At 42.0% G+C, this 13751-nt stretch overlaps 1 protein-coding gene across 5 annotated transcripts in view; it reads left to right on the forward strand.

The window, feature by feature from the left end:
- The window catches only part of LOC122981981 (helicase ARIP4-like), a 78822-nt gene that overhangs the window by 57522 nt on the left and 7549 nt on the right, over nt 1–13751 (forward strand). For all 5 annotated transcript variants that reach the window (XM_044350879.1, XM_044350880.1, XM_044350881.1 and 2 more), the window contains 16 exons: nt 8–251; nt 2188–2321; nt 2617–2790; nt 6518–6738; nt 6991–7173; nt 7846–7979; nt 8693–8889; nt 9110–9313; nt 9464–9602; nt 9819–9996; nt 10259–10477; nt 10941–11059; nt 11385–11509; nt 12235–12334; nt 12439–12644; nt 13322–13497. In XM_044350879.1, coding sequence (XP_044206814.1) covers nt 8–251; nt 2188–2321; nt 2617–2790; nt 6518–6738; nt 6991–7173; nt 7846–7979; nt 8693–8889; nt 9110–9313; nt 9464–9602; nt 9819–9996; nt 10259–10477; nt 10941–11059; nt 11385–11509; nt 12235–12334; nt 12439–12644; nt 13322–13497 — 2753 coding nt within the window. The remainder of the gene's footprint in view (nt 1–7; nt 252–2187; nt 2322–2616; nt 2791–6517; nt 6739–6990; nt 7174–7845; nt 7980–8692; nt 8890–9109; nt 9314–9463; nt 9603–9818; nt 9997–10258; nt 10478–10940; nt 11060–11384; nt 11510–12234; nt 12335–12438; nt 12645–13321; nt 13498–13751) is intronic.

The raw sequence follows: 13751 nt of genomic DNA on the forward strand, positions 1-13751 counted from the left end.
CTCACAGACCAGTCCCACAGTGCCCCCTTCAGCTCCGAGAATGAGGCTCAGGGAGGCGACCCCGCTGCGTGGCAGTGCACCACTCCCCCATCTACCTCACCATCGGGGGAGACGCCGGCCCACCCTCCCCCCTCCCAGCGGGCGTCCAGACCCCGCTCCAGACCGGCCAGCCAAAGCCCCTCCCCTCCCTCTGCTCTGACAGGAACCAAGAAGAGGAGCTCCAAACCGGCACACATGAGACGCAACATCAGGTACTGAACTCGACACCCTAACTGTAACTCCGAAGATCATGAAATCCTTAAGAAACTGTAACATTAAGCTGCCATCATTTCTCAAACATCATGCGATCTGACTGAGTTTCTTTCAGTCATTTTTGAGCTTCATGTTCAGAAATGAGTCTGACTCATTGCTTTGAAACCAGTCAACCTCGATATGAAAGGGGTTACTGGACGATTCCTAGAGTATGTTGCTGCTGAGATGCAGAGTAAACTAACACTCACTTATTTAACACTTACAGTATAACATTTACTGAATAATGGGATTCCTTGTTCCCACCATGTCTTTTTTACCTTCTTCTTCTCTTCCCTCATCCATGATTTCACTCTCATTTTAAACAACTGAAGCGTGGGCCAAATACTGATGAAATCTGTCCATGATTATATAGTTAAACATGCTCAGTCTGCAGGTTTCCTCCACTTGCCAGTAATCAGGATACAGCTCAGCCTCAACTATGCAGTTTCTTTTACATAACAGCATCTTTACAATAATATCAAACATATGTCTGAGATGCAAATTCATGGCTCAGATCTCTGCCTTTAGTTCCTTGTTGTTAAGTCAGTATTTGTGTATGTAGAGTAATTAAGCAGTGGAGTAATTTCCTTTCGAGTTTGGTGCTTGTCTAATTACATGGCATCACTGACTAACGACCGTTTTTCTAATCAGAATGAGTAGAACAAAATACATTTCCCCATAATTTCAACTATTTGTCATCTCTCTAATATCTCTGTCTCCCTAAAATAATGAAATTTTCCAGCTGAAAATTAGCTAGAAATGAGCGCCAGTCGGAGGTAGTGGCGGAATGAAAACAACATTAATGATCAATATAGCGAATTATGGGTTCGTAATTCCTGTTGCCAAATGAAATTCATGGAAGTTTTAATGACATCTGATAATTTAGATTATACCTGCATTCATCAATTTTTGACCACTAGAGGGCAGAAGAACTCAAAAACAAGCTAACAGTGTGTTAGCGAACAGGTTATTTACCAACATTAGCATTAATATTTTCTACCTATCAGTAAATGTAAGTCAAATATTCACCTCTCCTTTTAGCTGTGGTTTGGTTTCCACCAATTCCTGAGAAAAATATCCGGCTTCAGCTCCTAGACGTTTAGCTGTTTTCACTAGATAGTTCCTAACTTTGTGCTGGGCAGGTAGCATACAGTAGGTTTTATTAGAGCTTGATAACTGAAGCGACGCACTTCTGCTGGAAACAGGTTAATGAGAGAGCTGAACTATACAGATAAAAACTAATACAAGGAGCTACAATATACAGTCATTTGATTCCATGTTAAAGGGATAGTTCGTATTTTTTGAAGTGGGGTTGTATGAAGTAGTTATCCATAGTCAGTGTATTTATTACCTGCAGTAGATTTGCTTCGTATTCCTACGCATGCCGTGCACTGTTTTATGCTGCAACAGCACTTTCTGACCCCAAACAGCTGATCTACGGCGTAATACAGTGCGTGGCATGCGTAGGAATACAGAGGTTCCACAGAATGTAGTGCCAAAGGAAAGGGTTGTCTGACGGCAAGGTAAAGCGGTGAAATATTCTAAATATAGCCGCTTATAAAAATATAGCCGCTTAAACTGATATTGATTTTTTTAGACAGGCTTTTTTTTGGTGGCTAATATACATTTTGCTGCTGGCTCTATCCACAGCAGTACATTGCTTAGCTTCTGTGCCGGTAGTTCTATCTGCGTCTCCAAATTGGACCCAAATCTACTGCAGGTAATACACTGACTAAGGATAACTATCTCATACAACCCCACTTCAAAAAATCCAAACTGTTTCTTTAATATTCACAAAATACTGATTAATGCAGCTTTAAAGAAAGCAATTCCTGTCATTGACTGATTTTGCTTGATTTGCTTATATCAATGTTATTCTTCTTTGTGTCTGCGTAGGAAGTTACTGAGGGAGCACCAGTTGGAGGCAGTGACCAAAGCCGCCCAGCAGGAAGAGCTGGAAAGGAGGCGACGTCTGGAGCAAGGGAGAAAGCAGGATTTCCCTGTACCGCTGCTGCCTGAATATGAAACTGGTGAGAGCGTGTATCCAAATATACAGAAATGCCTCCATACTAAGTATGTTTTATCCAGATCTTTGAATAACTAGTTATACATGTTTGGTACAACTAGGTTTGTACGAGCTACGTTGCTGCAGATATTTTGAGGCTTTCCGCTGTCCCACGAAGCCAACATGATTTTCTTACCTGTCTTTCTATTCTTCCCTTTCTGCCCCTCATTTCCTCCCAATCTTCTGTCCCTGTCGTCCGTCTGTCCTCTTCCATTCTTCACTCTTTTGATCTGCTGCTTCTTACCTCTCCCTCTGTCCAGATGACATGACAAAGCATGTGTCGTCATCGGCGGCATCAACGGTATCACAGCAAGAGGTGAAGTCAGCCAGACAGGAAGTTATCTGCCTGGACTCCAGCAGTACTGGCATCAGCGAGGACGACAGCAAGACCGACGTACACACCTCCGCTACTATAGAGCACACACACAAAACAGGTGAGCAACGCTAACGCTTGAAATCCTTTTCAAAGATGTTAAAACAAGTACAAAACAGCAATCAGAGTGAAAGATGTGGGCCTGTTTTCTCTATAGCGTCATTACCTTGAAATGAATGTGCTTAGGGTTAGAGATACAGCAGGTAGGTTACAGTATTTTGCATTGATGTTTAATATTTTAAGTGAATCTTTGATCACATTACTGTCAGCAAGTGCCGTATTTTTTCACCACCGTTTATAAGAATTCTTCAAAAGTGAAAACAACTAAATCCTAACCTGTGTAACTTCATGACAATTTGGAAGACTGGTGTTAAAATGTTATTATTCAGCCATCAGGCAGAGGAGGCCGTGGCTCAGGTTTATTGTAATTACAAAAAAATTATTAAAAAATAGCAAAACAAATAGAAAACAAAACTTTACAGATTAGAAAAAGAGACCAAAAAAACTCACCCTCTTGGAGATATATGATATCCAATGAAGTCCAGCCCCTTTTTTCATATTAACAGGCAGAATTTATACCAGTGAATAATGACAGAGACGTTCAGTAGCCACAATGGTGCACCACACGTCGCAGGTTATGACGTAATCTGGGCCTGTGATTGTGTAAGTGGGCTAGTGGGTCAGATTCCTGTGGAAGGTCATGACAGCAGCTACAGACACGGAGCTGTGAGGTTTATTTATTATCCATCATGCAGTTGTATATTCTGAGCTGTTCGCATAGCTGGGCAAAGCCATAAATAAACCACATGCTAATTCTTAAAATGCCTAAAGAGCACAGTGTGAGCTTCAGTACAATGTGTGAGGAGTTATGTTACAGATGTTTGGAAAAAGTTACACCTACTTCTAGCCAAAGCTTTAGTAATTAAAGGATAAGTTCGCTGAAACATTGTTTCCCATAATTTATCATTTTGCCTCAGACAGTTTTGTTGGTAGCTTCAGTTTTCTTTATTCTTTGGCAGCTTAAACGGTCCAATAGGGAAATGTTAAGAGCTTCAAAAACCATAAGTAACAGTTAAAAAGAAACAGAAACTATATATATATTCCACTAATAAAAATTGCATCTCAAACTATGTGTTTTTTTTATCAGGTTTGACTGACTTCTGACCAAGCCAGAAAGAGGAAGTTGTGCAAAACGCAACTTGATTGTTTCCTCAAAAACACAAAGTTCCCAGCATAATTACACAAATATTTATATGTTGTACTGATAAGAAGATCACAAAGCTTGCTTCATCGATCTGTTTCTAGTTTTCGTTCGTAGGTTTCTGTTACAGAGTTATCATGAATAGAGCTGCAATGATGATGCATGATATTTGACAAACGAGAGGTGTTGCTGTATCTTCGGTATTTTGCTCTTAATCTGTTTAGTTAACAGTTAAAAAGTTGAAAATTTAGGAAGGGGGATCTGCACAGCGAGGGGGAAAAGAATGGCAATTAAACCTTTCAAACATCACTTGATGTGAGAAGAATCTCCTTGATAATTTTGAATTGAACACTTATGGAGTGAAGAGTGTGTTTTGAAAGCATTTTGGTTTTGTAAGTGTTATTGATTGTCCCTTTGGACTGTGTTTAAAGCTGCTGCTGCCAAGTTTCTCAGAACTGAAGCTATCATTGAGGTTTTACAATGCATAATTATGAAATGATGAAACACTGTTTTATTAAAGTCTGAGTTTAGAAACAGTGAAGCTCCAGTGTGCAACTCCTGACCTTAAATCCCAACTGACACCAAAATAAATCTTGATGTTTGCATTTTTTTATCCTGATGAACATTTATTGCAGCTGCACACATTCAGACCTTTCAGCTGCCCAGTTCAACCACAGGCCGTAAAGCTAATCCACTGGCGCCATTTGAGGTCCAATACTTTGCCCACCTGGCAGTCACTGAGGAAATGATCCATCAAAGGCAAATATCGCTTCAACAGTTTCAGTAATTTGCCAGTTTTCTAGTGAAAACCTCACATCTCTAAAACATCAGTCTCTCTGAGTTTAAGTAAAGCAGTCTTGATAGCCTCATGACAGCCATGGGTTTATTAAATTACACACGCTGTTGCAAATTGCTTTCTGAGCCCAGGGGTCTGGAAAGTCGGCGCATTAAACGGCCGCATCAGCTTGAATTTGCAGGGTAAAAAAAAAAACTGTATTGAAAAACAACTCTAATTTGAATTATGTTTTTACTCAGAAACACAGCAGAGAATATTTCATACAAGGTTAATAGTTGAGTGTTAAAAAACTGCTTCTCTTTAATGACTTAACACGTATTTCAGCCTCCCTGTTGTCTCTAAAGACAATATAAAGGAAGTTGTTTCACACGGAAACTTTGCAAACACTTGATGTTCAAGTAGCAGCAGATTTCTTTCAAGTTTATAAAACAGAAATTCTTTCAAGGGTGAACAGACTCTTCAGTCTTATTGGAAAAATTTAAACCCAATTACAGTAACTCTCCCTGCACAAATTTAAACAACCGAGGTCAAAAATCTCCTCAGTTCCCGTTAAGTGCGTGTGTGTGTGTTTGTGTGTTGGGCTGTTTTTAAAAGTGGAGGGAGTTTTAGTAGATTAGCTTCCATGTGCATCAGAATATTTAAAACCTCCACAGGGTACATCATGTACCGTTCTCTTATTGCTCGAGCGCACAGACACACACAAACGCAGAGACACACACACACACACACACAAAGCAACTGAAACAGTCAAGGATAAACACAGACTTCAACACACACTCAGTTAGGGATAAACACACGTACGTCTGCACCGAAAGAAGAGACGGAGGACAACACATACACATGCGACACAAATGAGAGAGAGAGAGAGAGAGAGAGACGGGATGAGTGACTAAACAAAGACAGATAATATGTAGATTTAGGAGATGAGAAAGACAAAAAGCGAAGGAGAGAAGAAAGCTAATGAAGGGAGGAGCGGATGAAAGGAGAGAGTGTCTGTGGGCCGGATCAGAGCGGGTCTGTGGAGCAATAAAGCTGGCTAATCCTGGTTATGAGCCAGAACACACACGTATAATCACACACACACACACACACACGCACACACACGCTGGAACACACACACACACACACACACACACACACACACACTCACACCACAGTGGCACAGTGACATTTCTAGTTGGGGTTGCATAACCAGTCTCCCCCTCCGCTCTAATCCTACTTGTATAACCAGCCATTCACTGCAGTTATATAAGCGCACTCTCTCTCTCTCTCTCTCTCTCTCTCTCTCGCTCTCTCTCTCGCTCTCTCTCTCTCTCTCTCTCTCTCACACACACACTAACATACTGACACACACACACACATCTCTCCTCGTTGTGCCCTCGCAGGCTGCCAGCTTGTGTAACTTTCACCACTTGATACCGTTGACGTCCTTTTTTATCAGATATGGATTTTGCTCACCGCATAGACACACACACCCACACCCACACACACACACACACACACACACACGCACACAATCTGTGACGTCCATGTTTGATGTAAGCTGCACTCATGACGGAGCCACCTTGTCACTTGAGATGAGGGTCAAGGCCAAATAATAATACAGTAATAACTGACAAAAGAAAAGCTGCAGCACAGGTTTCCTGCTTTTCTGCACTTTCAACTTTGAAATAAAGGCGACGTTGCCAAAAAACTAATCTTAAAAAAATGTTCAAAGTGCGTGCATATCTCTAATACTTCCCCTTTACCCTCCTGTTCCTCATCTCCTCCTCCCTCGCCCTCTCTGTGCAGACGTGATCGACCTGAGCTCGGGCGAGGACGACGCCGTCGCTCACGTCAGCAGCGAGTCCACCAACGAGGAAGAAGAGAGCGAGCCGAGCGGCGCGCACGCCAATGACGCCCTCAACCGACCGGATGCCCAGGGCAGGGTGCTGGTCAACTTGAACCATCCAGATACAGAGAAGGACATTTTCCTGTCGCCACAGCTGGCGCGAGTAGTCAAACCTCACCAGGTATTATTACTGCTGCACTCGAAGCAAACGTCAGGTCCTTTCGTCTAGTCGTCGTGCACCATTTTCAGATTTGTATATAAAGGAAATTGAGATTGTTATATTTCAAGTTTCTTAATATCAGCAAAATCCCAAATGCTGTGTCCAAATGTGCCTTTAATTTGGGTTTCTACTGTGCCATACTGTGAGAATTCTCCTCTGTCGGGTCTTATCAGTCAAGGACAGCTCGCTGAGTGTGATCTTTCTCCTCCTCAGATCGGTGGAATCCGCTTCCTGTACGACAACCTGGTGGAGTCGGTGGAGCGTTTCGGCAGCAGCAGCGGATTCGGCTGTATCCTCGCTCACAGCATGGGCCTGGGTAAAACGCTGCAGGTCATCTCCTTCATCGACGTCCTGTTCAAACACACCCAGGCACACACCGTGCTCGCCATCGTACCTGTAAGCACCTGCGGATACAATGTTGGAATACAAAGATTATAAAAAGTGTGAAGGATTGGATGGAAGTGAATTAATCGTGTAATCGGGTGAATTAACAGATGAGTGATTCGGACACACGTTGTGATTTATGTGGTAAAGAAGAAATGAATGAAACAACTGATTGAATCAATGGCTGAATTAAAGAACAAGTGCTCTGACGGAAACACACAATATTCCATGAATGTGAATATGAACATGTGAATAAAAGAATTAATAAAAAGTGTTGAAATGGGCTCCATTCACAACTGATTATCATTGATCATAGATTTATTTATCAATTATTTTTGGATGAAGGATATGGAAATATTACAAACTATCTCAGCACACAATTAGCGTCACTTATTTAGTCTTATTAGTGATGAAAAATCCAAAGTATTCAATCTAAAATCATACAAAACTAAGAAAATCATGTATTTTTTAAGCATTTATGAAGCTGTTATGAACATGTTTGGTATTTTTATTTAAATGTCAAAATTGAGTGATAAACTTATGACTGCAAACATTTCCTGTAAATCAAATGCTTAGTTGATCATTTCAGAACAAGATTAGACGAGAACAGCATCAACATGGAGACTAGAAGGCAACGAGGACTGTAGATTAAATCAGATTATTTATCTGTTCATTTCATCCCAGGTCAACACGCTGCAGAACTGGCTGGCTGAGTTCAACATGTGGGTCCCGCCCCCTGAGTCGTTACCCCCGGATGCCGACCCCGGACTGGTGAAGCCTCGCAACTTTAAGGTTCACATCCTCAACGACGAACACAAGTGAGTAACAGGAAAAAGAGCGCTTTTAGCTCTTCCTGTGTGAAGTCTTTTACACAAACACCTGCTTTGAACACAGTCACCTAAAGAAAAACATATATTACGATATCTTCCTTCAGAGTAGATAAAGAGCAGCGTTATCAATCCAATAGTAAACACAAACAACCTGATTTTAAAGCTATCTCATCAGGGGAAGGAGGAAATGTTCTTTGCACTTTATCCCCATCTGGCTCATCCTCTCTTCCTTCTCTCCATCATCCTCTTTATCGACAGCTGCTTTTGTTGGAAAGATTTTCCGATTCCTGTGTGTGCGTGAGTGGGATTAGGGAGGGAGAGAGGGAGGAAGGAAGGAAGGAATGATAAAAGATGAGCGGGCATTTCCATGAAACAGCCATGTCTGAAAGTGACACAGTAACCTCATTCTGTCTCGCGCTGGCATCTCTGCTCAAAATTAACTTTACCAAGCATTTGTTTCTATTGTTCAGACACTACTCACAAATGATTGTCACTCATTTTGTAAAGAATTGATGTATTACTGTTTTAATTATTGACTACAATGCAGTAAATTATCTCTTTTAATTCTTGTGCACTTGAAGGTGCCACAAATTGAATTATAGCATTTATAAATCATTAACACATTTACTTGGAGAATGACAGGAAATCAGTTTTGTGGAACATGAGCAGTAACTCAATTTATCCTTTCTTACGTTACCCAGGAACACAGCGACCAGGGCCAAGGTGGTGGAGGACTGGGCTCAGGAAGGAGGGGTGTTGCTCATGGGCTACGAGATGTACCGCCTCCTGTCGCTGAAGAAGAGCTTCGTGGCCGGGAGGAAGAAGAAGAGCAAGAAAACAGCGGGACCTGTCGTCATCGACCTGGACGAAGAGGACAGACAACAGGAACTGCTCAAAGGTGGGAGAGATGAGGAGGAGGAGAAGAGAAAGGGAAAGAAGGAGGGAACAGGGAGGACACAGAGAGAGGAACAGAGGATAAAGAGGAGGACGTAGAAAAGAGAGAGAAACAGATACAAATCTAAAAATGTTTCAAAAAAATTTAGGAGCACCATTGTTAAATATCATTAGAAATATGTCAAAGGTAAAATATCATATCATCAACTGTCCTCTTCCTCCAGGTATCGAGCGAGCATTGGCCCGGCCTGGTCCAGATGTAGTGATCTGCGACGAGGGCCATCGCATCAAGAACTGCCACGCCAGCACATCTCAGGCTCTGAAGAACATCCGGACCCGACGCCGCGTGGTCCTGACCGGCTATCCGCTCCAGAACAACCTGATTGAGTACTGGTGCATGGTCGATTTCGTCCGACCTGACTTCCTAGGTACGGGGCGAGATATTTGTCTTACAGTATTTGTTTATTGTCAGGGATGCTTTTTCAAAATGACACAGTGAGATTAGCATTAAAATGTTGGTTGTTGTTAAGATCAAACACCTAATTCTTTTTCGAACAACTGTTTTTACATCATTCCAGGTACGCGGCAGGAGTTCAGTAACATGTTTGAGCGTCCCATTCTGAACGGGCAGTGTGTGGACAGCACTCCTCAGGACATCCAGCTGATGAGGTACCGGAGCCATGTCCTGCACAGCCTGCTGGAGGGCTTCGTACAGAGGTGAGACAGCTGCCGTTAGAAACACACCATCACTGCCCAGAAAACAAAACCTGACCTCTATTTAATATTTGGCTCTGTCAGATCTGACAGTAGCCCACAGCAGCTGAAAAATTGTAGTACTAGTCATTTTATTTCATTTCTTTTTTGAGTAAAGTTGAATTTTTTTTTTTTTAGTAACATCTGACAAATATTTACTGTTACTTGTTTTTAATCCAGACGAGGCCACGATGTCCTGAAGGACCAGCTGCCCTCTAAGGAGGAGCATGTGATCCTGGTGCGTCTGTCCCCCCTGCAGAGGGCGCTCTACACAGAGTTCATGAACCGCTTCAGAGAGGCGGGAAACACCGGCTGGCTCAGCCTCAACCCGCTGAAGGCTTTCTGCGTCTGCTGCAAGGTGAGAAGGAGGGCATGTGTGTACAATTAATCAGTTATTTTACTTACAATTAGAGGATAAACGTTAAAATTACTGCTATAAATGTCCTCTGGTTTCTGTAGGAGTTCCTGCTGTCTTTGTAGCACCCAAGTTACTATCTAAGTCAGCATGTTTCAACACGAATGTCACCACAGTAAATTCCTGTATATTATAGTTGGCAAAGCCAGTGATTCTCACCTTGAGACAAGTGTTTTCACACCTTGATCTCCTGTTTATTCTTCAGATTTGGAACCATCCAGACGTGCTGTATGAGGCCTTACAGAAGGAAAACCTGGCCAGCGACCAAGACTTAGACCTTGATGACATCACTTCCGCAGGACCCGCCCGATGTCCGACCGCACCCAATCAAAAGTCCAAGCCCCTGGAAAATCCAAACCCCATTGGTGGTCTGAGCCTCAACCAGTTGCAGGAGAAAGCCAATCAGGTCATCACTTACGAATGGGTATGTTGAAAGAAACGAGTTTTGGAGCACGTGTAATACTCAAGTATTTTTGTTTTTGCTCCCTGTAACACCAAACCTCTCGACCACAAAGTCAGAACATTGTGTTCTCCCTTTATTGAGATGAGATGAAGAGGAATCCAAACAGATTAACTTTACATTAATCCATAATGGCCCAGTTCAAAGACGGCTAGAATGATCAATTTACACTACATGATTTACTTATTACAAGTAAAGTCTTTGTAACTTATTAAACTTTCTGCTAGAAAGCACTGGAACTTTTCAGTGATATAACTCCAAAAATATTGTTGCCTCTGGGCATGTTCAGTACTATGTGGTGGGCTTGCTTAAGACCTTGTGAGATAATAAGCTCACGTGTTTTTTAGTTGAACAGAAGTTGAACGTCACTGTACCTTCACTTCATCATCTAATGAGTCTCATCATTCTGTCTCTGCTACATTGCCAGGCGAAGGACATCATGTATGACTACAAGCCCGGCGTCCTGGAGAACTCGGCTAAGATGGTGCTGCTGTTCCACCTGATAGAGGAGAGCGTCAGGAAGGGAGACAAACTCCTAGTCTTCAGGTAAAAGACCAGACAACATGGAGGCACACATCTGGATAATACAACATTTTGAGATTTCTGTTATTTTCTTTATTGAAGTTATTTTCATACTTCCTGTATGTGATTGAACAAATCAAAAAAACTGACTGAAAAGAAAAAGATTTGTGGGAAGAAGTTGGAATATAAAGTGATTACTGAAGCGTTTCACCTAAAATTGCCCCCATCACAGCTTTTCTCAGCTTTTATCCTTTGTTTTGGTTTAATTCAACTTTGGATTACATTCACATTCTTAAGCTTTCCGGCATGTGATCCAATCTCTAAATTTACCTCTGTCTGCCTCCTGCAGCCAGAGTTTGTCCACGCTGACAGTGATCGAGGATTTCCTGGCTAAGAGACCTGTGCCTCCCTCGCCCAACACATCCAGCAGAGACAGACCCAACCAGAACTGGGTCCGCAACCTCAACTACTACAGTAAGTGGTCGTATATTATGATGTTTTCAGTCATTTGTACCATGAACTCACTGTTGTCATGGCAAGGAGATTCACTTCAAGAGGAGTAGACAGGTTAAAGTTATTTTAAGCACATAACCGGGTGACACATATGGTACAAAAAGGTGGAAGAAAGGAAGAAGCTTTTCAGTTCGAGAGGAACATAGCTTTTAGCACACTTAAATTACATACTCATAAATTTTCTTTTTGACTACAGTGATTTAGTTTTACAGTGGTGTTACTCCTCTCATTGACTTAGAATAAGTGCTGCCACCTGGTGGTGCTCATAATAACAGTCATCCATTATTTCTTGAGTATAAGTGACTAAAAGACCAGTCGCTTTGTCAACAAAGTAAGTTAATTTAGTTTCATTTAAGTTTTTATATCCATGTTTATTTTATCTTGTACATTTTTAGGCATTTTAAGCCTTTGTTATAGTGACAGCAGAAAGACTAGACAGGAAACAAGGGGGGAGAGAGACGGGGGATGACAAGTTGGGCAGTATTACATAACACTGTCCTTGATTCTGTACTAAAAAAAGAGCAAGTAAATAAATAAAGAAGAATTACAATGAGGAAAGGAAGATGGAAAAACACAGAATAAGAACTTTTAATTGTATATTAACTGAATATCTCAAAGCATCACAGCATGCTAAGCTACTGAACCACCCTGTTTTAACTCTGCATTGGTTGTGTGATGTTTTGAAGGACTGGATGGAAGCACAACAGCCTCAGAGAGAGAGAGACTCATAAACCAGTTCAATGATCCCACCAACACCTCAGCATGGGTCTTCTTGCTGTCAACCAGGTAACACACACACGCAGTAATATAAATGGCAGAAAATGGATGTGAATTATTAACATCAGAATGTAATATAACAATAACAAACATAATCCAATTGTGCACCTCAGGGCTGGATGTCTGGGTGTGAACCTGATCGGGGCGAACCGCGTGGTGGTGTTTGATGCCTCCTGGAACCCGTGCCACGACGCCCAGGCCGTGTGCCGGGTCTACCGCTACGGCCAGAAGAAGCTGTGTCACATCTACCGACTGGTGTGCGACTTCACGCTGGAGAAGAAGATCTATGACCGCCAGATCTCCAAACAGGGCATGTCAGGTGAGTTGAAAACACATTGACTTGTTATGTTTGGATATCACCTTTAGGAGAGAGTTCTAATGTGCAGGTGTTTTTTATTTCCTGTCTTTCAGACGAAAGATGTGGAAGAAGAACCAATATAGACACTAAAGAAGGAATGAAGTGAGAAAAAAGAAGGAAGAGAAATTGAACCACATATAAAACAGAAAAATATGAAAAAGACTATAAAATGTATTAAACACACCACACTCAAACTGTGTAAATGTCTTTCTAAATATACAAATATTGTATGTTCTGACATTTCTCTCATGAATCTTTGCTATTACATATATACATACAGTACAATATAATATCACTACCTCTAGCTGATATCTTTGTCAAACACAGACCTTCTGAAAACCCCAATCAAGGCTGTTCTTCAACAGACAGACCCCCCAAAACTCAATAATCGGCTTTGTGTTGAAACCCAAGGTCTTCTGCCAAGAGGCTCTTGTCTGACAGAGTAAACTGTCTCAAGTGTTTGCTGTAAGCTTTGACTGGCGAGACAGACACATTGAGGTCGCCGATGCATTGGAGAGCTTGAAATCAGCCTTTTAACCCACTTTTTTTTAACAATTTGCTCTTCTTTTCCCTCCATTTCTCTCTGCTCCTCTCAACCCTTCGTCTTTTCTTTCTTCTTTTCTCCCTCTGTCCATCAGACCGGGTGGTGGATGACCTGAACCCTGTGCTGACCTTCACCAGGAGGGAGGTGGATTCTCTTCTTCATTTTGTGGAGGAGGAGCCAGACCCCTCCCAGGTCCAGCTGCAGCCTCATGACAGCTTGGAGAGCATCCTCAGGAAGGCGCTGTACCTCTATCCTCGCCTGATTACTAAGGTATTTGAACAGTGGAGGCCTGTGCCCTCTATAGGTGTTTAAAAGTAGGACATGTGGGGATGTTTTTGGCCGCTTCACTGTCCCCTAGTGTGCAATTTTTGCATCGCTCATCTTGATTGACAGTTCTCTACTAATTTAATAAGTCACTTGCCGTCATGGTGGCTTTTTGAATGAACATGTGAAAGTGTCAGAATTCATTTTCTGAATAAATTTGAGGAAAGAACTAGGCCATTCAGTTGCTATTATGTTTTGTT

The sequence above is a fragment of the Thunnus albacares genome, chromosome 5 (genome assembly GCF_914725855.1).
Source record: "Thunnus albacares chromosome 5, fThuAlb1.1, whole genome shotgun sequence".
Lineage (NCBI taxonomy): Eukaryota > Metazoa > Chordata > Actinopteri > Scombriformes > Scombridae > Thunnus > Thunnus albacares.